The sequence below is a fragment of the Micromesistius poutassou genome (assembly GCF_964030765.1).
Source record: "Micromesistius poutassou genome assembly, chromosome: 12".
Lineage (NCBI taxonomy): Eukaryota > Metazoa > Chordata > Actinopteri > Gadiformes > Gadidae > Micromesistius > Micromesistius poutassou.
The window spans coordinates 16117892-16143383 of record NC_140282.1 but is presented as its reverse complement, the minus strand read 5'-3'; the positions used below and the strand labels follow the sequence as shown (position 1 = coordinate 16143383).

At 43.3% G+C, this 25492-nt stretch overlaps 2 protein-coding genes across 4 annotated transcripts; one reads left to right on the top strand and one right to left on the bottom strand.

Annotated features, from left to right (window-relative positions):
• Positions 1–1363: 1363 nt before the first annotated feature.
• dync1li2 (dynein, cytoplasmic 1, light intermediate chain 2) lies at positions 1364–23479 on the bottom strand. Of its 3 annotated transcripts, none has more exons than XM_084476472.1 (13): positions 23355–23479; positions 22070–22143; positions 21748–21864; positions 21411–21641; positions 17028–17191; positions 9001–9094; positions 8224–8359; positions 7458–7569; positions 7256–7315; positions 7071–7115; positions 6393–6510; positions 3889–4026; positions 1364–2399 (listed from the first exon to the last, which is right to left on the bottom strand). In XM_084476472.1, the coding sequence occupies exons 1-13, from the start codon at positions 23423–23425 to the stop codon at positions 2287–2289; spliced, it is 1473 nt and encodes a 490-aa protein (XP_084332598.1). In that variant the 5' UTR covers positions 23426–23479; the 3' UTR covers positions 1364–2286. The 3 variants fall into 3 exon arrangements, with proteins under 3 accessions (XP_084332598.1, XP_084332600.1, XP_084332599.1); XM_084476474.1 differs by having other exon boundaries at positions 1364–2394; XM_084476473.1 differs by having other exon boundaries at positions 3889–4023.
• Positions 11559–13700, top strand: LOC311356056 (E3 SUMO-protein ligase ZBED1-like; the record flags this gene model as incomplete). The annotated part of the gene is made up of 4 exons (XM_084475840.1): positions 11559–12362; positions 12561–12673; positions 12869–13085; positions 13269–13700. The coding sequence occupies 4 exons, from the start codon at positions 11559–11561 to the stop codon at positions 13698–13700; spliced, it is 1566 nt and encodes a 521-aa protein (XP_084331966.1).
• Positions 23480–25492: the final 2013 nt, after the last annotated feature.

Genomic DNA, 25492 nt, shown 5'->3' with positions numbered 1-25492 from the left:
CACAAGGCCCAGAGCCAGTTTCCTTTAAACCGTAAACACAGATAAGAGAAAGCATAGCATTTTAATCAGTTGTACATGAACACATAACCTGTTGAAAAACTTAACAGGTTAAGTCAAGCGTTTCAACAGGAAATGTTTGGAATGGTTTCTCCATGCGGGAAAATAAAAAGATGGTTACTGTGCTGATCACGTGGGGATGAAGAAAGTCATGAGTTTCTCAGTCAACTCAAATGGTTCCGTGTCCAGTTTATTGTTCGGTTCTGAATGGAAAACAGGTTATTTCACCCTCCACCCCAGGCCTTCAGTTACTAATATCAGCTCATGAGGAGTAGGGCCTTGCACTGACGATTGAATTATCACCAGGGAGGTACTGTGATATTACAGATCATTTGATATTTTACAGGAATTAATGATTATATACACATTGATTTATATGAAATAACTAATAAGCAACGCTTTTAAGGACTTTAAAGGCCTCATCAGCCGAGGCACCAGTTGCCGTTTATTCATTTTGTCAAGCTTCTAAAACAGGACTCAGGGTTGGAGCGTAGAGTTAAGGAGAAAAAAAAGGCTGGTTAACTGCTTAAGCAAGAAGCCTGGAGCAATATAAGTACCTTATTGGCAAAAATATGGGTATAAAATAAGTGGGGCACTAGAGAAGCAAAGACAATAAAATAACCCATAAATGATAAACAGGATTCCCATATGAAATAATCTGTGCATCCAGTAGAGAAAGGGAATGTTTAAAGGATGGGTTTGGACACTTCCACACACAATCCGGCAGACATTTCATGGGCAAGAGCTTTGCTCAGCCATACTAAGTCATTTTCACTTTGCTTTTGCTGCAAAGTAAGTGGTGTAAAAACCACAGTAAATGAAAATCAAGGGGGAACAAGATGCATTAAAGCTCCGTCGTCTAAGCCAGACCAATAGCAGCCTGATAACCTTACAGTCAAGACCACAATCGTTAGTTTATAATAAAGGCAAATATTGCTGCATCACCTACTTGAACCAAGCAACGTACACGTGAACCTTTTTTGTAAAGGTCAGAGACCACAGGCTTATTACCACGTACATAAAGTAAATGCAAAAATAATAAAATAAATTAGTTGGACGAGAAATGGAGAAAATAAAAATAAAGAAAAAGAGGGAAATCCTTAAGCCGGTGGTGCTACAGTGCATTCCCTGTACTAGGACACAACCTGCTCAGTGTGCCAGGCACTTAGGTCTCTTTAAGAAAAGATACTGCCCCAACTCACAAACACACTCACACACATTAAAAACACACACACACACACACACACAGTCAAACACACGCTTGCACGCCAGTAGCCAAGAGAAGCGCTGCAGTTGCTATTTTAACAGTCTTGTGTCGTCAAAAAGACCTCATCTTCATCATTTGGATCAGGAGTTGCATTTTATACAAAGTCAAGCCAACATTTGAGAACAGGGTTGTCATGTCATTTACAGATCCTTCGTGTTGTGTGTAGCCTGAGGGAACAGACGTGTGCCATCACTTCTATCGCGTGCAATCACTTCTCCGTAGTAGTGTCATCAACGTGTTACGATGGACCTATGAGATTCCTGAACCCTTAGAGAGTGTGGAATACAATAAATTATGGAACCTTTGTAGAAATGTAATCAGTATATTCAATATTTCCCCCTCTATATACGCCTGGGAATTACTAGTAATAATTTTTGTAAGAGAATATATCTCAAGTTTTAATATATATCCAAACACAACCCATTGAAGTTCCTTCTTTGATGCGACACTAGAACAAGGAAGGTGTTGGTTTCAGGCTTTAAGCGGGCAGGGAGAAGGGGTTGGTGCCCAGGTAAAGGGGGTTGAACCCCAGGATATGGGGAGGTGGTGGTATCGCAGCTAATGGCTGGTACCCTGTGCATCATATCATTACTCGTCAGGTAGTCACTAAATGAATTGGAACCATCACTCTAGACCAAGAACGTCTCAATCTCTTTCTCCCAAGCCCATCTCTTTCTCCCTAGCCCTTCTTTTCACCTCAACCTCTATATAACCTCTGTATTTCTCTCACTCCATTATCTCTGCCTCTCTCTCTCTCCATCTCTGTAAACATCTCTCTCTACCGTCACCCAGGATTAACAGCATCTGAGCTCCTTTTGGTGAGAGCAGCACTGTGTGACTTGGGAGGAGGGGGGGGGGGGGGGGTTGCATTTGGTGGTATGCAGCGGTTTGTGTTTATGCTATGGTGGTGTACATGAGACTAAATGCAGAGGGGAAATTGCGGCGGCTGCGCGAGTGTGCCTTCACGCCTGGTTCTCTGTGGGAGGCGGGACGTTGTCGACGGTAACCGCGGCCTCTGGCTTGCGGGTCATCCTGTCCAGCTCCGCCTGCACGTCAGTCAAACCCGGCTTCTGCGCTTGGAAGGAGAGGAGAGAGAGACCAGAGAGTAACCCCCTGTAGCCGTCTGCCTGGCTCGTCGGGAACGGGGACGGTCGTCACGGCGATGGGTGCCGACGACGATGACGCCGATTTGGCTAAATACTAGAGCCGAGCAGGCCAGTGAGACACGCATGCAACAAAAACACGATGAGGAATAAACCAATGAGGGGGAGGTGTGCTGTCATGCATTTCCTATTGGCTGGATCTTAAGAGGGGAATTAATCCATGTGAATACTGGAGCCAATAGGCCAGTAAGAGCAACTAGACTAATAACACTAGGACACATTGGTGAGCTTGCTGCTATCTAGCTGTCAATACCTACCATTGCTACCAAAACCAAAAATGACCACAAGGTGCCAAGAATACTTGAAAGGGGAACCGTCTAGCTCGGCTATTTTCTAATAAAAAGAGAAATCTTTCATATGCATTCATTTGTTTAAGCAAAAAACACTCCCTGGTCTGATTTGTTCTCCCTGGTCTGATTTGGTGTACGATTTTGACGCAAAATCGTACACCAGTGTCGTGAATAGGTGCAACTTTTCTGGGAGTTCATGTTGCAATTGCAGACAGTTGCAGATAATCTCACACACGGATGAAGCAGTACTCCTAGATTAGAAAATAGCAGAGCGAGACTGTTCCCTTGTGTTCAACCATTAGATGAAAGCAAACTCAGTCAGTGCATCTACAGCACCCTTTTGGTTACATTTAGACTAGGTTAAAGCTGTTGGGGCTCATCTGCACCACCTAACAACATGGAAGTCCAACATTAATCTGGAGCCATAAAGAGAATCCAGAGGAGGGCTTTGAAGCATGTGCAAAGAGGGCGGGGACAGGTCTTGGTTGCATGTTGGTGGATTAACGGATGATCAGAGCATACAGGCCTTCCCCCAAGTCCGTTCAGAGGTTCCATGCTCAAGGACTAGGCGGTTCAACTAGAACAATGTCATCATCCCTCCTTCAGATAGGGACCTCCAGAGAACCAGAGTTCAACTCCCCCACCCACTCCCCAAAACATATGTGCCTCATAAAACCAACATGGTGGGAATCCCCACAACTAATGGGGGAATCCCCAACTAATTAACAGATGGGGACTGTAACCGTTTGACGGTAAATCCTATTATTAATTCACTATACATATTATTATTTTAGAACCAGTGACCAAAGTGCTTTCACAACACAGACAGTGGTGAGCTACGTCATCCGCTCTGGACTCTCAGTCTGTACTGTTTATTTACTTGCTTGCAACTAGTTACTGGACCATTGGTTTCTGGTTCTAACCCAGAACCTTTCAGTTTGCTGTCGAACCCCCCCCCCCTAAGCACTACACTATCTCAAAAACAACCTCTTCAATACAAAGTGTCTGGAAGGAGCCTCGGTGGACAGCCATGTGCCCCGGAGGAGCTTGCAGAGCACTCTACCGAGGAGGAGGAGCTGAGAGGAGGCGAGGGGGTCGCGGGGGGCTGTACCTGTCTTTTTGGAAGAGCCTTGAACCCCGGCGCTGGACGCTGGGGACCCCCCACCGGGACTTCCAGGGGACCCAGTCTTTTTACTCAGCAGGCTGTTGAAGAAGTTGGCCAGCACTCCCTCGTTGGCAGCGGCCCCTACTGGACGACAGCACACACAAGCAGCTTGGTTTGGAACCAACATTTTCCCAGTGGTTGGTGAATAACGACACGTACCTTTAGTCAAATTCAGGACTCGTTGGGGGGGAAAACGTTGCAGTTAGAATTTAGAAGTTGCAAAACATTTGAATTACCTGGGTTTTTTTTACATTGTGTAGGTAAAAAATAAATGTCTATTTTAAACCTTTCACCAACATAATATAAATAGAAAAAAATAGAGAAAATAGAAATCAACGCTAAAATGCCATTTAGAAGTTAAAAGCCACTTAAAAGCAGTGGGTGTATTTTTAAGCCAGCTGGCGGCGTGTGGAGAGCTTGATGGTTCCACAGCCATTCCTGGGCCGTCAGCCCAGTCTGGGGGAGGAGCAGGGGGGCTTCCCACCAGTCCATGGGGACAACATTTCCGGACTATCCCCAAATATACATTTTTGGTAACTTTGATTTAACCAGGTGACACAATAATTGTTAACTTTTTTTGACTTTATATCTGTACATGTTTTATGTTCTCTTATTATTTTCCAAATTATAAAACAGAAATGGTGACTTACAATTTCCTTGGCGAAAAATAAAAAGACAACCAGACAGAGCCTGACGATCAACAACAGTTGGGACCACATGGGAGCGGCTCCAAACCCGTTAGGATAGAGACGGTCGAGTATCTATCAGCACAGAACCATTAGTGTAACGACTTGCTCCCCTGGTTCGGGTGTGATTTCAGCAAGGATCAACTGCATCATCCACAAACTCCCCGTTCAGCCCATTTTCATAACCTCTGTGCTTACGGCAGCACAAATGTAGACAACCAGTGGCAACGGGGTAGCAGCCCCTCAATTAAACGTGGTTCAAGAACTCCTCCGCAGGCAGGAATGCCCCGGCCCCCTGCCACGCTCTAACCACGAGGAACAGGCTTTGGAGCGAGCAAGGGAGCGCTTGCCAAGAAGTTATCGTTTGGAGACTTTTGTTTTTCAGCTCAATTGTGGCTGCATGTTGCTCAGGAGGTTAAGAGCAGGTTGGCTGGTAACAGGAAGTGTGCTAGTTCGATCCCCGGCTCCTCCTAGCGGTGTCGAGTGTCGGGGTGTCCCTGAGCAAGGCACCATAGCCTCACTGCTCCCGACGAGCCGGCTGTCTCCTTGCATGGTTGACACCGCCGTCGGTGTGTGAATGTGTGTATGAATGGGTGCATGTTGGGCTATATTGTGAAGCGCTTTGAGTGGCCACTGGCTAGAAAAGCCCTATATAAGTGACTAACCCTGTATTTATTTAAATGGCTACTCTGCACTCTCCAGTTGTCATTATCTAGCTTGTGCAGCATTATAACTTTCTTGTAGCCACTTAAATTTTGTTCTATGCTGTGATTGTTCTCAGCCTCATTTTAAAGTTGCATTAGAAAGTGTAATATGGTATGCCTTCCTCCATTATGAGTGCAGAAATACTAACCCTAACCCTAAGTACCAATGTCTACCTCAACTGTTTATATGATTCAGATATATTTTTGCATTTACATTTCTGCTACTCATCTACTACTATTGTGTATACATGCATAAGTTAAATATATTTTTAGCAGTTTTAGCAGCAGTCTTCATCTTAATAAATCTCTTTGATTCCAACACTGTCGTGTACTTTCTGCTGCAACACCGACATTTCCTGTGTGGGATTACTCAAGTAAAATCGTATCTTAGGCCCTGTCCACAAGGAGACCATTATTTGGTGAAACCTGCGTTTGGGCCGAGCATCCAGACGGATCCGGCGGATCCGGTGCCTGAAAACGCACTTTTCTGAAACCAGGTCCCATGGTGGATTCAGATAAAAACGGACCTATGCAGTTTCGCAAACGATAACGCCATCGCCCCCCCACCAGCTGGGGACGTTAAGAGTTGAGTTGATTTTTTTTGTTGTATTATTTTTGTAGCTTTAAACAGCTCCTTGGTAAATTGAATTACTAAGCGTACATTAAAAAGTATTGCTGCTCAATCTAAAAGGTTTAACAACTGCTTTCTCCTCCCTGACTGTATGTTTATATACAGCGTGCATGGGCTTGATGCGCGCAGGTTTGATGCGCTCCACTTTTTTTTTTGTGGAGAACCAGCGCCATGCAGTCGCCTTGAATATGTACTATAGCGTTTCTACAGCTCAATGCGTTTTTCGCAACTTTCGCAACAGAAATTCCTGAAACGCATCAAAGGAAAAGATTTGTTTCCGCCCGTGTGGATGGGGCCTGAATCTCTTGGTTCTCCTCTCCAACCAAATCTGTAGTATGAAGGCGACTGGCTCATGTGTTTTACAGCAAGGCCAGGGTAAGAGTTGTTGTGGTAAAGAGTTAAATGGTGTGTAGAGTTCCGAGAGCTTACCCTTCATGTTTGGATCTGGCTTTTTAACGTTCGTCATGGGGGAGCCACTATTGCTGCTAGGCTGCCCAGACCGAACTGCAGGCCTGGGGGAAGAGGACGACGTTCGCCCCGGAGACTCCTGCAGAACATACAGGTGGAGATACATGGTGACCGAGTGTACAGATACACAGTCACCGAGTGTACAGCTACACTTGGTGAGAGTTTTCAGATCCACAGGGTTCGAGTGTACAGATGCAGTCTCCGAGTGTACAACTACACAGGGTGAGAGTGTACAGATGCACAGTCTCCGAGTGTACAGATGCACAGGGTTCGAGTGTACAGATGCACAGGGTTCGAGTGTACAGATGCACAGGGTTCGAGTGTACAGATGCACAGGGTTGGAGTGTACAGATGCACAGGGTTCGAGTGTACAGATGCACAGCGTTCGAGTCTACAGAAAACGTAGACTTAAGCAGTGGTTCAAAACATTTAAATTTAGGTGTACAACTAACTTGTCATCAAGACCTTTTGCGGCATGCAGTGGCTGAGCAAAAAATAAATATTTATAATATATTTATCTCAAATATCTATATAAGTGTTTTTGAAACACTCAAAGAATCAGACAAGAGGTCATTTGTCACACAAAGCCCACACAGGGATTTGCATTTCAATAAACCCTAATGGGATGTGATGACTTACAGTGGCTCCTCGTGTTGGCGTGGCTGGTTGTTTTGCTAGAAGAGACTTTAGAAAAAAAAATAAACCATGTTACCATTACATATTGCTGCCTTGTTGAGAACACGAGTAGGATGGAAATAATGTTTTCATGTTGTGGTGGAGAGCAGGACGGGATCATTAACGAAGAGACGAGCAGGAGAACACACCTGCTGCTTCATCAGGAACACTTGCTCGTCTTCAGCGTTTATCTCCTTGTCGTGGACCAGCTGGTGAAGAGGAGAGGCATCAATCACAAGGGCACGAAGTTGCTACGGCAACACGCAATCCCAAATCTCCAAAAACCCAAGGATGTATTGCGTGTTGAGAGAGTAGTTTCTACTTTTAGAATTTGTCATCTTATTTTCCTACCTTTCGAACCGGAGGCTTAACGATGAAGTCTTCGAAGGGATCCTCGGGTCGGACTGTTGTGAAGTTCTCGTGCAGAATCCCGATCTTCTTCTCGTTGTCCCACCCGGCGGGACTGAACGACACGAGACGTGTGTGAGTTTCTAAAAGATTACGGTTATTTGTCGTAAAGAAAAGCAGCAGGTGTGCGACCTGCTGTGCGTTAAAGCTCTGCCCTAACCAAGTGAAAGACTGCTTCAAGACCGCACTTACTCTTGATCAGTATTTTAATTATAAAATACTGATATTTTATAATTATTTATGATATTTGTTTACTGTTATTTCAATAAAACTTGTGTTCTAACAAATCTTGTGGCTTCAAAATGACAGTAAAAAAAAAGACTGAATGTCCACATAGCCCTGTGTTGAAATGACTAAAGGAGCATGGCGCAGCACCACTAGTTCATTGTTTGGAGAGAACTATGATTCCTTTTTTTTTTACTGGCACCGATGCAACCTGGGAATAAATGACCTTGCATCCCAGCCCTGAACTATATTGTTTATTGCTGACAATCAGGACTTAGTCATGGCTGACATTGAAGAAGGCGAATACAATTAAACGCAGAGCTTATTTAGAAAAAGGAAATACAATAGAAAACAGACTAGACTAAAAACCTGCACCTGGCATGTGGAGAATCGTCTGGGTGCTGATCTCACTTGTAATGCTACCGTGACATCAGTTCATTGTGGCTGCCATTGCACTCCTCACCGTCGCCCTAACCAGACTCACATAAACACGGCGTCCTTCTCCACCACCAGGGCGGGGCTGGAGAACTGGAAATCGTAGATCTTGTGGAGGATATATTTATGCAGCAAGTCCAGGTTCTTCTCCTCTTTAACCGAGGTGTAGATGAGTCCGGCGCCGTCTAGGGGAGCAGAGTTATGGGTGGAACGCTTTGACCAAAAGGGTGAGGAGTAGAGTTATAACGCTGTTCAATCCTTATGGGTGGAACGCTTTGACCAAAAGGGTGAGGAGTAGAGTTATAACGCTGTTCAATCCTTATGGGTGGAACGCTTTGACCAAAAGGGTGAGGAGTAGAGTTATAACGCTGTTCAATCCTTATGGGTGGAACGCTTTGACCAAAAGGGTGAGGAGTAGAGTTATAACGCTGTTCAATCCTTATGGGTGGAACGCTTTGACCAAAAGGGTGAGGAGTAGAGTTATAACGCTGTTCAATCCTAGCTAGCTACATCTCTACTGTCAATGTTCACATTTACATGTTATTTATTACTCATTCATGTGTTGTTTTTCTGCATATTTTTATTGTTGTATATTTCCAATTCTTTGGCCAATACACAGAGTACTGTTACTCTGCTGCCACAACACTGGGAACTCGAATCTGGGATAAATAAAGTTGATCTCATCTTCTATGAAGAAGAAGTTTTGCCTGCTCATGATAAATTAAAAGTGTTTAGTGCAAACGTAACTGCAGGAAGAACTGCTCTCTACGGCTAACGAGGAGAGAAGGAGTAAGGAGGAGGAGCGTGAGGAGATATTGAAGGATACAGTTTAAGCAGAACCTCCGGATATGAGACTGGAGGAAGTCAAAGTGCTCCTCTTTGTAGTCATGCTCCTTCTCCAGCACGCCCACAGCATCACACTGCAGGGACACAGAGAAATAACGGGTGAGGAAATGAACAGAGAGAGAGAGAGAGAGAAAGAGAGAGGGAGAGAGTGTGGGACAGAGCAAAAGAAAAATGGAGAGGGATAGATGAAGAGGTGAGAGCAGGAGTGCAAGAGTGGGAGAAATGGTGAGCAGGACAAGGGTGAGCAGGACAAAAATTTAAATAGTTGATGATTGATGATACAGCAATTGAGTTTGGTCGTTTTTATATAGTTTTTCACCCTTTTCCTGTTATTTCACCAATCCTGCATTGCTCAGATAAAATACGAAGAAGTCTGGTGACCACAAGATGGCGACAGTTAGCACCTTAAAGATAGAAAGGGCCATTCAACAAGCTGGTCACTTGGTCGCCACTTCAAACTTTAGCCTGAATTGGAAGGGAAGGACGTTTAATCCCTTCATTACCAAAATCAGCAGAACTTGAATTTCAGTGGAGATAAGTGACATTTTTATATGAAGAGCTTACTCAAAGATGCCCAGGTTGGACTGCAAAGGGGATCATATTCAAACCCGTTCATGCTGGGAGTGGCAAACCCTTACAACACTATTTTACCCTTAACATAAACATTCCTGAAATCACTCGAGCACCTGGTTGTATATCAGACCCTTAAAGAGCTAGTGAACTATGTTTACTCGATTTTTTTACTTGTTCATTTGTCCTATATAATCCTCAACATAGTTATCTATGCCATTTTATCCCGTTACTGAAATAATTCCGAAATCTAGCATCAAAAATAAAATAGTATTTTTTAGCCATTCTCCCAAAAACACTACGTGAACGTTCCACTCTGCTGTGAAAGCAGGTGGTGTTCTTTTTGTGATACCTGAGTGCCTTTTTTCCAAGGCACTCAGATGTCACAAACAAGGGGCACCAGCAGCATGGTGTGGGTGGAACTCTGGCCCCGTCCACACGGATACGATTTTTTTGTGGAAAAGCTGAAGTCTTGTGCGTTTGGGCCGACCGTCCAGACGGATCCGGCGTTTTCGGTGCCCGAAAACACACTTTTTTGAAACCAGGTCCCAGGGTGGATAAGATAAAAACGGCCCTATGCGTTTTCGTGTTAGGATTTGTGTGGACGCCTGATACGCAAACAATGACCTCATCGCCCCCCTACCAGCTGGGCAACGTTAGAGTTCAGTCAAATTAGTTTTGTTTGTATTATTTTTGTAGCTTTAAACACAGCCCCTTGGTCAATTTAATTACTAACTCTACATTAAGTATTTTCTGCTCAATCTAAAAGCTTTAACAACTGAACATAAACATAGAAATGAGAGCAAAGGGGCTTGACTCCTGCCACTTCATGCAGCGGCCCGGATTCCAGTGCGTCGTTATGGATGTAGCGTCAGGAGCCTGAAGGTCAACCAAACGGGGCAACAGCAGGGAGCCCAGTAAACGCTGACCTTCACTATCTAGTGTATTACCCAGAGTGTTTTAAATGACCTTTGCCTCAACATATACTAGAACAGCGGCGGGATAGTCTAGAATAGTCTCGTGCAGTTCTTCTTATCCAGTGGTGCACAAAGAATGCTGCAGGTGGTACGTCAGGATATATTTTTGAAATAGACACATGGCTCAAATAATATAGATAATGTAGAATAAATATATTATGAATAGGGATGTCCTGATACCACTTTTGGACTTCCAATACCTCAGCTTTAACTATCTGCTGATACCGATATCAGTCCGATACTTTGTTTTTCTCTTGAACAAATAATAATAAAATATATGGGAGCACGCCTTAAAACATCTCACTAAAAAAAATGGAATGGCTTAACTCAAGATTTGAACAGAGTTCAATAAGTAAACAATGTAAACATGCACACCATTTAAAAAAAAAATGTAAAAATAGTTGGAAACATAAAGTGAAGAGTTAAGCAAATAGCGAAAGTAATAAAGTTTGAATACATTTGAGATAATATATAGAATAGCTGAGACGCTACAGCTGATAGTTTGAAATGGTTGAATCAAGTGTGTGCGCGTCTGCATGTGTGTGTTTCATCACGTGTCGTAACCAGGAAGTGTTATTGACGTTATTCTTTCACATCTAGTTAATCGAGATAAACTCACAAAATGATGAGGCATATACCGTTGGACTCCTCTGGGTCTCTTTCATACGGCATATCATTTCCGAAGATATCATGACGTGAAAAAGATCGTTTACGTTAGCATTTAGCTTCTACCGGAGTACATCGGATATGTAAGAAGCATATTACCTAGCCATATAAACAGGGGTCCCGACACACAAACGCCTGATATATAATAATTAGGGCCGGGACTTTAACGCGTTAATTAAGATTAATTAATTAGCCTACACAATAATTAACGCGTTAAATTTTTATCGCATTTTAATCGCACTTATTTTTGCACCGCGGAACGTTTCTCACTGGATGAGTTTCGGGAGCACCAACCAGCGTGGTTCAACAACAAACCACAGTGAACATGGACGAAGTGGCTGAGGAGACCGCTTTGGTTGGCCCCCTGGACGGGAAATTTTGTTATAAAAAACGAACGGATGGAAGTGTCGATAAGAGCAAGGTTGTGTGCAAGCAATGCAACAAGGAATTCGCATATCACCGCAGCACGTCGAGCCTCAAGTATCACCTCAATGCAAAACATACAGCGGCTAGCGCGGACGCTAGTGCGGTGGCTAGCCCGACTCCGAGTACAAGGACCCTCACCCACCAGTTGACTGGTTTGAGGACGAGGGTAGCTAAGTCCACGTCTGAAAAAATAACCAACGCCCTGGCTCACTGGGTTGCACTCGACTGTAGACCACTTGGAGTGGTCGAAGATAAGGGCCTGCAAAAGGTGCTACAGATTGCATCGTCTGACACAACATACGAGCTGCCATGCAGAAAGACGGTGACAAAAAGAGTCCAGCAGCTTTATGACAATGAAAGGGAAGATAAAGTGAATTTATTGTTGGAGAAAGCAGAGTGTGTTGCCCTGACTGGGGATCATTGGACCTCGGTAAGCAATTCAAATTACCTCGGTGTGACGGCACACTTTATTGACATGAAGTGGCGTCTTCACTCATTTGCCTTAACCATCCAGAAGACCACCACTAGGCACTTTGCTGAAAACGTGGCAGAAGATTTTGAGTCTGTAGCAGAGGCCTGGGAAATCACACAAAAAGTCACCACAATCGGAACAGACAGTGCCCGAACCATGACCGCTGCAATGAGACCGCTCACATTCCAGCACATGCCGTGTGTTGCTCACGTGTTGCAGAGGACCGTCACAGTTTGCCTTGCTGACTGCGGGTTCACAGCCACATTGGCAAGATGTCGTAAAATAGTGGGGCATTTTAAACATAGCCCCTCAAACACAGAGGAACTGCACAAGGAGCAAACACAACTAGAACAAGACAAAGAGCCACTGATACAGGATGTTTCCACAAGGTGGAATTCAACACTGTTTATGATCTCTCGTCTGCTGAAGAACCAAGAGGCTGTGACGGTTACTCTAGCCAAACAGAAGCACAAGCTCACCATGTTAACTGCAGCAGAGTGGGACAGACTGCAGAGGCTTGAGACCCTCCTTAAACCATGCAGGTAAACACCCACCAACTGTTTTTAAATTTATTGCACTGAATATCACTGACTATAGTATAAAGTTCCTCATCCTCATCCGCTTATCCGGGGTCGGGTCGCGGGGGCAGCAGCTCAAGCAGTATAAAGTTGCTACTGTTTTTAATCTACTATTAATTGGCACAATAATTAATCACTTTCCTAAACTATCCTCTGCAGATATGTGACGGAGCTCCTTGGGGGTGAGACTTATGTCTCGTGCTCCGTTGTGTTACCTGCTCTCAGCCACCTGACCCACACCATGAAGGTCTCCGGTGACGACCCAGCCTATGTGGTGAGGTTCAAGGGTGCCTTTAAAAATGACCTGTCTCAACGCCAAGACACACTCAACCATGGCTGGCTCAGGGTGGCTACAGCACTCGACCCACGCTTTAAGGTAACATGTGTAATGGTCTTCTTTGTTTTTCCTTTTCTCTTGCTTTTTGACCCCCTTTCCCCTGCCCCCCCCCCACTCTTCTTCCCACCCCCCTCTTTCTTTTTATGTATGAAAATGAATTTCACCCATCTTTTTACTCTGTAAATCTGTGACGTGACAATAAACCTGATTCTGATTCTAAAGGACCTAAAGTGTCTACCAAGAGGAGAGCGAGGAGGGGTGTGGACCAGCATTGAGGCACTGCTGCGAAAAGAACCAGTCAGAGCCACTCCAGGACCCACAGAGGAGCCAGCAAGGAAGAGGAGCCTCCTGCTGTTTAACTCAGACTCTGAATCAGAGGATGAAGAGGGGCCTAGCGGGGCTCTGGCCCGCTACAGGGCAGAGCCCGCCATCAGTGCGACAGACTGCCCACTGCGGTGGTGGGCCACTCGTGAGGGAGCCCATCCACAGCTTTCTGCCCTGGCCCGCAAGTATCTGGGCAGCCCTGCTACTTCTGTCCCTTGCGAAAGGCTTTTCTCACTGGCAGGTAACCTAGTTCAAAAGAAAAGGGCAGCCTTGAGCTCTGAAAATGTGAACAGGCTAGTGTGTCTCAGCGACTGGCTGAAAGAGAAGTAGAAGAAAGTAGTCATAGAGGTATCCTGAGGCCAATGGGCTTGTTGTTACTGAAATGTTGATCAAACAGTGGCCTAAGCAACAGAGAGATTTTATTTTTCATCAGGATATTGGAAGAATAGAAGGGATTGAGTTCAATTACTGGCACTTTTTATTTTTTTTATTTTAAATGGAGCACTTTATGTTGAACTATGTATTATGTTGTTGGTGCAACTGCCACTTTATGTTGAACTCTTTATTGTTTTGGCCAAGGTTATTGAGAGAGTTGGACTGAAATTAATTTTATTTTTTTAAACCAGCTGTTGGTAAATCTGGTCTGATGGACTTGAACAAAAATAAACAATATTTTTGTTGCTTAAGCTTATGTATTCAGTCATTATTCAATGGTATACTAAAAATGCATGTGAAAAAAATTACTTCTCACTGTTCTCAGGTCAAATATTTATATGCGATTAAAATGCGATTAATTTCGATTCAAAGCCTCGAATTAATTTGATTTTTTTTTTTAATCGAGTCCCGGCCCTAATAATAATAATAATCTTATTTCCACTCGTTTAATTAATAATTAATTTTATTGATTGGACGTCTGCGACGTGGACGAGGAGAACCATGCAACAGCCAGGCTGTTCTTTAAGGTTGAACTACTGCCACACTGCTGACATGACTGTTCAACAGGTAGCTCCCATGTGCTAGCTCTCATGCGCCTAATGGGCGACTACTGTTATCACGTGACACGCTGCGCAGATTGGATCATATTTATTATACATCCGATCCAGCGTACTGGGCCAATATCGGACCGATACCGATGCCGTGGATTGGATCAGGACATAATTATAAATATTAATACTAATTATAAATATTGTTCAGTAAATGAAATAGTATGGGTTTGGATTATTTGGATAAAGGCATCTGCTAAATTACATTAGCAACAGTAATTGACTAGTTTAACATCTGAACAATATATGTGGTTAGCTATAAAGAATCAAGGTCTATAAAGATCAACGACAACAGACTTTCAAAACTGAACAGGAAGACGATCCAGTTTCTCCCAGCTAGCATGTGAAGCTCTGCGGATGATTCCAGTGTGTTCTCTGGGGCTGTACTTGGGCCCCCAGGGACCCTAGTACAGAGCACAATACAGCCTTTTAGCAGGCCTATAAACCAAACACTGCAGAAGAGCAAAAAGGGCAAGCCTCTGAACAGTGAATTAGAAACAACCTGCAATCAAGAGCTGCTTTCACACATACACGTAAGATCTGATTGGCCGACGGATCCGCCTCGGCCTAAAAAGTTGTTCATTTCTCAACTTTTGACGCAGGCAACAGAGCCGACAGAACGGACGGACCCACAATGCATTTCAACAGCGCCCCATGCAAAGTCAATGAGATCCGTCAATGGACGTGTGCAGTGTGAATGCGGGTTAAATGATAATCAGCCTGTTGCCTTTCGTTCGCAGAATGGTTAAAAAATATTTAAATGTTGGCACTGCTGTTCGAACAAACGACTCTTTAACATGAACAAACCAACCTGATTCCCTGTTTCAGTTCGTCTCGTTCGTAACGTTCGTTCTCCGAGACTCGACTCCCAGCTCCACCCACTAGTCGCTGACTCGCGAGTCGCCGTTTGTTCACTGACTGTGTTTAGCGGTAAGACTCGAGGACTGAGAAGTCACGAGAGCCAGACGGTCAACAACATCCCGATTCCGAACATGAAGCGCTCCTCAGCTAAAAGGAACTTAGTTAATGTTGTGTTGATTGATGACCATTTGCACCATTGCACAACCGTGATTCGTTCGAGAATGAGAACGAGGGAGGAGCCGAGTCTGACCGACTCAGCTGAGAACTGTGCATTCGTGATTCGTTTGAATGAGAACGAGGAAGGAACTGAGTCTGACCGACTCAGTGACTGAGAACCATGATTCACTACTACCGGAAACGCAACTGAACGAACGAATGAACAATTCGAACGATAACTTAATTTAACCCATTTCACAATTTACGTCTTCACTATATGGCTTTACTAAAACATATTTTCAACCTCACTTTGCACTAAAGCAATCACCGCATTTTCTGCAGGAAATGCATTTTCTAGTTGCTCCAGAACTATCAACAAGCAACTGAGCAAACAGGTTGTTGTGATGTCATAGCTTTGCGACCCAGGGAAAATAATAGGGAAATACTGAATCGCGGCTCCTTACTCACATAAGATAAGGAATTGGATCGATAGGCAGAATCGACAATGGCATTGATAAAAACTTATCAATTCCCACCCCTAGTGAGCAATAAAAATACTTCCTTTATAGATGCTATTTCAAACGATATGTTGGTGTTATATTTTAAGAGCCAACGCATTTGACTTGACAAGTTGATATTTTTACAGCACGTTTGCAGTCTCCGCTGAGACAGATGCATGACCACATGAATTTCAAACTTCAAATGGCTCAGTTTATGGCCAAATAATAGGCCTAATTCACACATGGAATAGCGTTTTCTTCTCCAACTTCAGAAACACTGAGTTCAATTTCGGCAAAGAGAACTTAACACATATGAAATACGGACGCGGTCCTGTGGCTGCAACTGTGGGTCTATTTAATGATGTGTGGCAATGCATTAACAAACATCGTTTGTCACCAGTATTGTATATATTATCGTTATCGACATGTGTTCATAATATGCATGTGTCACCTCCGTTAATAGCTTGTATATCGCCATGGACTGTATTATGCATTACGTGTTTAGTTTGTGTGTGTTTAAACCAATGGGTGTGCACACACACACACGCGCCAAGCATCAACCGCATTCATTCATACTTTTAAACACTCACCCGCGGTAAAACTAGGTTTTCTCAAGATCAAATACTCATCAATCCTCAAAGTTATGGGCTTGTACACGATGTCTGTCAAGAAAATATGTTTGCAGATGCATTGATTTAAAAGTACAACTTCTTACTGCTGTATCACCTGTTCTTTCCCAAATCATTTAACCAACCATTTACCCTAAAACGAGATTTTGTTTTGGAAGGCTGGGATATACTTTGCTTGTTGTTGTTGAAAAAAAAACACTTTGTCACCTTTGCTTTTAACCTTTAAAAACTTTGTTTTGTTTGTTTTATTTTGATTAGTATAATTTAGCTGCTATTGTGAGTCTTTTAGCATTTCGACATTGGCATTTGGAAAGCGCTATATAAAATTTGTTTATTATTATTATTAAAGCAACAAGATTATTTAACGCTTACGTTAAGTCAATATATTGCTCAGACAACAGCAGCAGTTTACACCACCAAAAGCTGACCCTCCATCTTCCAATGTTGAAATGGTTACCCTCCACTCACCTTTGAGCAGACTATTAGCACAGGGATTCCCAGGTTGCGTGTGAGCGTGCTCTCTCCCAGCGGTAGCACAACGTCCTCGCCATCGGACCCTGGTTGGGCTCGTCTCTGTGGCGACGCCTGGCTAACGTCCTCTGGCTCAGCGTAGTCCTGGAAGGCCTTCGTCACTAGGGGGCAGGCAAGAGCAAAGGGGGGAACTGGTCATTCAAAAATAACTCAAAAACACTTTACATATTTTAATTTTGTTTTACGATCCTCATAGCAAACAGAACATTTATACAAAACAGTGATGTTATTAACAGCAACAACCAGCTCATCTGTAGCATTCACTTCAGTGTTGAACAACTTGCCCAACAGAGGACTGCCTGATGCATATAGGGTTGCAGGAGATGGCAACTTATAAATATCTGTAGCTATTTGATGATGATAAAAAAAAATTGTCCTTAGTTGACCAGCCATTTAAAAATCCATCCGTTTAAAATTGGACCCCATATGGGCGTCAGAAGTGAGAGTCTCCACCTAGCTGTATGATAGATTGGTCGACCATTGGTTCTACCAACTGGTATCCTGTTTCCAACTTATCTGTTAATATATTACAGTGTGTTAGAGAACACAACTTTGACCCAATAAAGGGCAATAAAGTTGTAAACATTTCTCCTCTAGTCCCCGATTTCATTAAAAAACTGATAAACGTTTTGCCTTTAGGAGGGATTTAGGTTAAAATCAAAACAGAACTAGACAGTCAACAGTCCTATTGTTGAGTGTGTAGAGATCCAAATAAGTGGACTTATGTTTTACATAATGAGCTGCATGGAAGTGGGCGGAGCTTAGATTCAGGAAGGAGGATTTAGGAAGTGATGACTTCTTTCTCAGATGGGTAGGGAATGCAGAGTGGGTCTGAGGACCAGAGTGGATCTAGTACCAGGCGTTATGAGTCACCATTGGGACTGTGGGGGGAGAATGTAGGGGACGAAGAGAGTAGGGAAGGGCTCAAGCGGCCACTGAGCAGGAATACCTCAAGCAGACATCACAAACAGCACTTCACGACCAATGAAAAGAGCAGCCTTATTCAGGACAAGAACTTTAAAAGTGAACAACTTTTGTGCATTTGTTAATATGAGATGGAATAAATATGGATGAGGACTAGTTAATGGACTTATTATCATTTCATATCGTGGTATTCACAGGGTATAGTGTCCTTAAGGTTGGGCCACAGATTAAGTAAGGTCAAAGTGTAGTTTTGATCGATGTACTTTCCATGTATACACACACACACTTGTTTTGGAAACAAATGCATTTTAGATAGATTCTCCTGCACTGGCCTCAAGTTAGAGGCTAGCAGTTACATGGGTAAAAGAAATATCACCCAGAAGGATAGTTCATGTAAAAAGTAGTATGGACACAACAGACTGCACTCCACAGCCGCTACAGTCTGTACACTTAGCCATTGGACTGTGTTCCCTTCCTGTGTCCGACAGCAGCTCTCTCCCTTTCTCTTCATAGCCGTCCCTCTCTTCCTCTCTCTCCGCCCCCTCTCTTCCTCTCTCTCCCCTCCCTGCCCGTTAAAGAGGAGGGAACTATGATGCAAGACGGCTGCAAGACCAGCTGGACAACACATCTCTCTCTCAACGTTTTTACACTGCCAAATATGTCCCGTCTTATGCACGCCTTTCTCCCGGCATGGTGCGTGCATTAACACTGCCCGAGGTAAATTGCCAGCTTGAGCTAGCACCCCAATTAATTGACGGTTTCATTCTGATGTAAATGCGATTAGACGGTGCCGCGGTTCCAGGGGCGGGACTTGGGTAGAGGTGTTGCTGCGTTATCAAGACAGATAACGCCGCGATATCAACATGAGTCATTATAACTGGAGACAGTGAAATCCGCGAGCTGCTGATCATGTGAGAGAAGGTGATGCAGGCCCCGTCCACACGGAAACTATTTTTTTTGTGAAAAAGCATATGTCTTGTGTGTTTGGGCTGACCGTCCAGACGGATCCGGCGTTTTAAGTGGCCGAATAAACTCATTTGAAACCAGGTCCCAGGGTGGCTAAGATAACGATGAGGTCATCACCCTCCCATCAGCTGGGCTCTCTCTCTCTCTCTCTCTCTCTCTCTCTCTCTCTCTCTCTCTCTCTCTCTCTCTCTCTCTCTCTCTCTCTCTCTCTCTCTCTCTCTCTCTCTCTCTCTCTCTCTCTCTCTCTCTCTCTCTCTCTCTCTCTCTCTCTCTCTCTCTCTCTCTCTCTCTCTCTCTCTCTCTCTCTCTCTCTCTCTCTCTCTCTCTCTCAAAACTTTACATGTCCATGGTAGGTGACTGAGGAAGCTGGCTTAAGCCTGAGCAGCCAACGAGAAGACGAGCCAAACGAGAAGACAAGCCTCAAAAAAAAAAAATCTATTCAGCAGACATCACTCTTCAGTGCTGAGAAAACAGTACACTGCTCCAAATAAATCATTTGAGAAATGTATAGGTTTCATTTTAAATTAATTCACTGTAAAACGTATGCTACGAGGGAGTACCAACCAGTCCTACTGTATGACCGTATGACTATGGTAGTGGCCTAATGAATACATGATGGTAAACATTATTTGATGTCATTCCATGTCTCACAAAATGGTTGGTTGAGGTTGGACTTAAACCAGCGACCCCATGGTCATGAGTCCGACACAATACCAAATACACTCCATGGACACGTAGACTTCCAACGGCAGATTAAAGAATATTTTGAGAAATATAAGTCTTCGGTACGTGGAGGTATGGTGAGCGTGGTCGGTGTGGTAATATGCCATTGGTAAGCCTTAAAAGCCTTGCACAATTCAACAACCCTATATTGCATTAAGTCCAAATGGTCTGACCATATGGGTTGCGATTTGAAAGTTGTTCATCATGACAAATGGTGCATGTATAACAAGTTTCACGCATTTTTCCCCTTCCTAGTGGGAATGGCAGTCTGTTGAAATGCTGAACTTACAGGTCTTGTTATAGCGCCACCTGGTTTTTCTTGCCCATTTTTTGAGTCCCTTACTCATTTTACGAGTTCTACAATAATACTACTAACAAATACAATAGGGTTCCTACGTTTTGTGCAGGACCCCTTATAATAAGAATTCATATTATTGCTACCACTTTTCCTCAAGAGATCAACATAGGCCACCACAAAAAAATAAACATGAGCATTAACATAATTCATAATCTAGTGGATGAACCCACAGATATGACTGAGATTGTCCAGTACATGGTAGGTGTTATGGAGAAGAGATCCAAGAGCTGAATCAAGCCTAATTACTTCCACTGCTGAGGAAGAATCTATTTGTATAGTCTAAAACACAAGTATCACTTTGGTCAATTGCCCCACAATAACAGATAATATTCATTATATTTAACTTATTTATTTAACTAAAAATTCATGTTGAAACACACTTGGACTGCCAGGGGTACGAGTATAAAGCACCTTTATGTTGCACTAGCAGAAGAATATCTAGCCATAAACACAGACAAACATAGAAGACAGCTGCTTTAGAATGCCCCCAGACCAGAGGAAAATAGCGGGGACCTTTTGAGAGCACAATAGAGCCCTTCTTCAGCTAGAGATAGCAGGCTAGTGATAAGCAGAACTTGCCTGTAGTTACACACCCAGCTGAGCATCATGAGCTCTGCAGCATGACCCAGAAACATCCAGGACTACGCACACAACAGCTTCAAAGACAAAACCACCATCTATCCCAACCGTGTTTCCCAAATCGATACAGCGATTCTCGTGGCAAATCAACACACAGCTAGCGGTGGGCACAGTGTTTCTTATGGAACACGTATTTACTGCGGCGGTGTGCCTGAGATGTATCAGGTTGCTATTGAGATAGGCCAAAAAAAAACTTAAGCTGTTCCATTAAGTTCGTGGAATAAATAGGGTCATATGATCTCATACAAACATCCATCAGCATCCAATAACTTCCTGTTTCAACAACAGCCAGAGATGTAGTATTATTATCTGATGCTTTGGGAATTCTTCACTGGAAGAATGTTATCACTCTTTATCACAATTCTTCACTGGAAGAATTCCTCCTCCCCGCCACTTGAATGCTCAGCCACTGTAACACGAGAAGTCTTTTGAATCAAGAGTTTCTTTAAAAGGACAAACCTACACGTCTAGAAACGGAAACACACTTCATCCATCTGAGAATGCCAGTCCAATAGAGACACCACTGGGGCCATGGGATATAACAGATTATAAGCTATAGAGATTTGAGGATACATTTCTGAACACTTAAAAAAGGAAGCCGATATTAAAGACAGATGGAAAATTTTTCGAGAATTCAAAAAGAAAAAGAAAAACAAGTTGGGAACAATTGCTCTTCTAAAACAATATAGACGTCATTCAGTATTTCTTACTCTTCTGCTCCAGCTCCCTCATGTGCTCAGGCGATATCTTCAGCTTGTCCACGTGGTCTCGCAGGACACTTGCCCACTTCTGCAAAGACTCCATGATGCTCCAGGGCCGGGACATATCCACCACGAACAAGGCCAGGCTGTTTGCTAGTGTCTGGGCTGTCACGGCAAACTTCAGCAGACCCTTGTGGTACAGATCCCCATCCAGGATCCACACATTACACCGAGTCGGGTCTGAAGATACATAACAAGAGATGAGTTACAAAAACAAGTTGCAAAACAACACTGATATCGGACTCTTTGGACATTGTAAGAAGGAGTTGTAAAAAGTCACGCTAACCATCTCTGTCTTCGTCGTGGACGTTTAAATAAAGGTATTCCAAACCACGACCTTTCTTGTTATAGTCGCTTCCTTGGAGTTTGGACATGAGCGACGTTTTACCTGATCCATCCTCACCTGAAAAAACAAAACAATACCTAAAGGAAATACATCTACAACATAAGAAAACATAAGTGTGGCATTTTAAGTAGCAAATAAAGAAATTATGCTTAGCCTAATTTTTTATTTAGTTTAGTTTAATTTAAATTACTGCTCCTTGCTTGTATGATTTTCAGTTCTGTTTCATTGATGAGTTTTGAAAACCCTACAACTTGACACATACCAAACACCAGTATGTTTTTCCCTGATGGCAACTTTGAACTAGAACGATTTGAGACGTCGCTCAGTATTTCAGACCTGCAAGACAAGAAAAAAAATGCATAGTAAAAATCATTTTAGGTTCACCATGTCCAAGCAATTTGACGTCAGTCAGACTATATTTAGCTGGCAAGCTTTAACATGCAAGGAAGCTGTCATGATACATTGGTACAGACGAACATGCACAAATAAAATATAACTATTCAAGGTTATCGAATAATAAAAAGAATTGACAAAAAAATAATAATTGTATCATGTATCATTAGCGTACTCCAGGAGCAGGAAATAGGTTGAATCTATGCAATTGCTTTACAAAATGTAAAATAGAAAAACAACTGCCAATCTAATGGTCACTAAAGAAATGGATCTCGACTCTTCTGCCAGATATCAGAAATCCATCAACCTTTTCGGCGCAGGCATTGGCATGTCAATTAAAAAGTTAGCCACTCTTACTCTTAAGTTTATACGTTTATAAGTTGAACAATGCAACCTTCAAATACGGTCACTAAATTAAAAGGTACCAATTCTATATATACAATTCTAATTATATATATATGAGATGAAGTCAATGACAGTGTTATGTCCAAATGACATGTCAACAGCAATTGTCAAACACCGGGTTAATAGGTAGCTAATGTAGGACACTTCGTGGTTAGCATGGTTAGCCTCCGTGTAGAGATTCCCGAACTGTAGCTTATCCGGTCAACAGAAATGTAATTTCCGGTCTCTTACTTCCTATGCGCTATGTATGGAGATAAGTCCCCTCAGCGATAATAATAAGAAACACAATCACAACAAAACCAACGACAAGAAGAACATATGGTGTTTTTTTGTTAAAGATTTTGACAACGCTATCTCCGAAACATGTAACGGTGACGGATGTCCCTCCATCGGAAGTACCCCTCGCTCTAAACACATGTAACTCAAAACCCCGCCCTCTCTGTCACCAATAACGCTCAGTTGGAGAACCCTGTCCCGGAGTCCCGTCCCGAGACGAGGACGCCTTGGAACGACGTGAGCCAGCAGAGCAGTCAGTTAGCAGCTACGACTTAGACACCGGAACAGTCAGCTGGAAGCTACCGGTAGCAATGACACCGACAGTTGGTAGCTACCCGCTAACTATAGCTGTGATGCTAGCTAGCTACTCGCTAGCCGGTAGTAGCTCACGGACGACCACCGGGTGTGTGCTTTTCGTGAATAACAATAAACCCTGAGAAGCATCGCGGTCTTAAATCAAACGTCCAGTTCACCAGAGACTCTGTCCTTCCTCGTCCTCGGCGCCGTTGTCGGCCGGGAGCTGCTTGTCCAAAACGGGAGCCATCTTCTCTCTCAAGCGCCACAGAGGAAGGGCCCTACTAGGCGGCTCCTGCTGGCACCTCCTACATAAGAGATGTGACTCATATTCTGTAGGACGCTAGCCTAGAAATCTAGACGCCCCTAGCGGCAGCGAAGTTAACTTGCAGCCTACATCTTCCTGATGTGGGGTCTGGCTTCCCCAGGCTAGTAGTGGGACGCACCTCCCTACTACAGAAGAGAATGTAACTCCTATTCTGCAAGAGTCCTCCTAGAGAAGGGACGTGACTCGTGTTCTGCGAGGATATGTGACATGTATTATCTCACTCCTTTACATACACTAAGTTGACTTAAACGTATTTGCAAGACACGTATGCAGCACACACTCCATTGTACACTCAAACTTGGACCAATTTTCCTTATATTATTTTATAGACACACACACACACACACACACACACACACACACACACACACACACACACAATGCTTTTGTGTTTTATATTCCTCTTATCTTGTGCGGAGATATTGTAACAGAAATATTTTTTCCCAGGGTCAAAGACATCGGATTATGAATTTGTCTACTGTAATTTTATTTTTCTAGTAGTATAATACATGATCTATTTAAGCAATAGATCACGACAGGCTGTGGAATGTACCACAGTTAAGGGGCGTTGTCCGTCCCGACGCGCAGCGGAGGGACGGCGACCCCCTTATACTATAATGAGAACTAATGAGCATTTCACTGACTGAGGTGATCTATTGCTTTTATAAAACGGTTACGTAAGTATGGCGAAATTAAAGTCATAGACACCCTCAATTTTGAAAAAACGATAAAGTCGGAAAAGCATTTTTTTTAACTAATACAAAAATGTAGTCCCTCCTGGCTGCCTGCAAAGCTGGATTTCTATTTATATGGATATTCTCCCTACTGATAAAGTGGAACGGATTTGATTGTGAAGCGATGGAAAGAACGCTGGACTAGTAGACCAGTCATGCACTAATATTTTTGATGGCAAATGTGGCAAAATGGCAAAATTACTTTTTTTCAAGGGTGGGGGGGACGTGTCCCCCCCCCCCCCCCCCCAATTATATTATGGTGACGCCCATGTGTACATGTTTATTCAACAACACGCAAGTTTAAGCAAGCACTCCGATTGGTCAATTCCCATACTCGAGCGTGTTTAAATGCCTGGTGAAAGAACGGGACAAAAAGATTGTGCCTAATTACAGAAAGTATCGCTACGCTAACTAGCCGAAACTACTTTCATGAGCCTAGTTTCCATAACAACAGCCGTTTCTCAATTCGCGTTCTCGTCTGTACTTGCGTTCTCGTGAAACGTCATCAGTCGTGGGGTTTTGTTTTATATAATTTGTTTATATTGGTATATTGGTACTTGAAGCACAGGTCTTCGGAACTCGGCACAAGCGCCTCGTTCCTGCGGCTGTGCTTCGCGTAGGTACCAATAATGACATTCAAGAACGCCATCGAGTGTAAGATTGCTTAATTATAAAACCGGTGGCTTAAATCAAGCGATCTGATTGGTTCCCAACTGTTGTATAATGAGTGTATAGACCCCTGAAGAATAAGTCCCGCCTCCAAGTCTCCGGTTCCCTCGGTCAAATGTCTATGGGAAATAACATGGGGTTTTTGAATGATCGTACATAACAAACTATGTAGGTGGCGAAGAAGTAAAATCTGCGTCACGTTACGAACTACACACATTTTCCATCTAGTTTCGACTGGCTTTTTGGATTGTCGGTTCCATTAAAGTAGTAAACGATTATAAATATAAATTTTAACGGCACCGACAATCCAAAAAGCCAGTCCAATCTAGATGGAAAATGTGTGTAGTTCAAAACGTGTTACAGCTTTTACTTCTTTGCCACCTACAGAGTAAGTATTTGGTTTGATAAACTAGAATCTGTATTATAAAGACTATAATACTGGATTATGCTATGTTGTTGCAGTTACAAGCAATACCCCCTAGGTCATGCAATTTACCCCCTTACCCGATACACTTTAATAATACTGTTGTAGTGAAAGTTTGCCTGTGGTCATATGCAGTAAGTGCTTATTCCCTCAGACACCAGG

What these genes read in the sequence shown, in the direction of transcription:
- dync1li2 (XM_084476472.1), bottom strand. Translation starts at nt 23,425, where the DNA reads ATGGCTCCCGTTTTGGACAAGCAGCTCCCGGCCGACAACGGCGCCGAG. An exon ending in CCGGAGGTTCTGCTTAAACT is followed by an intron (nt 8,360 to 9,000) that starts GTATCCTTCAAT and finishes CTGCTCCCCTAG; the next exon opens with ACGGCGCCGGACTCATCTAC. An exon ending in TTAAGCCTCCGGTTCGAAAG is followed by an intron (nt 7,316 to 7,457) that starts GTAGGAAAATAA and finishes CCTCTTCACCAG; the next exon opens with CTGGTCCACGACAAGGAGAT.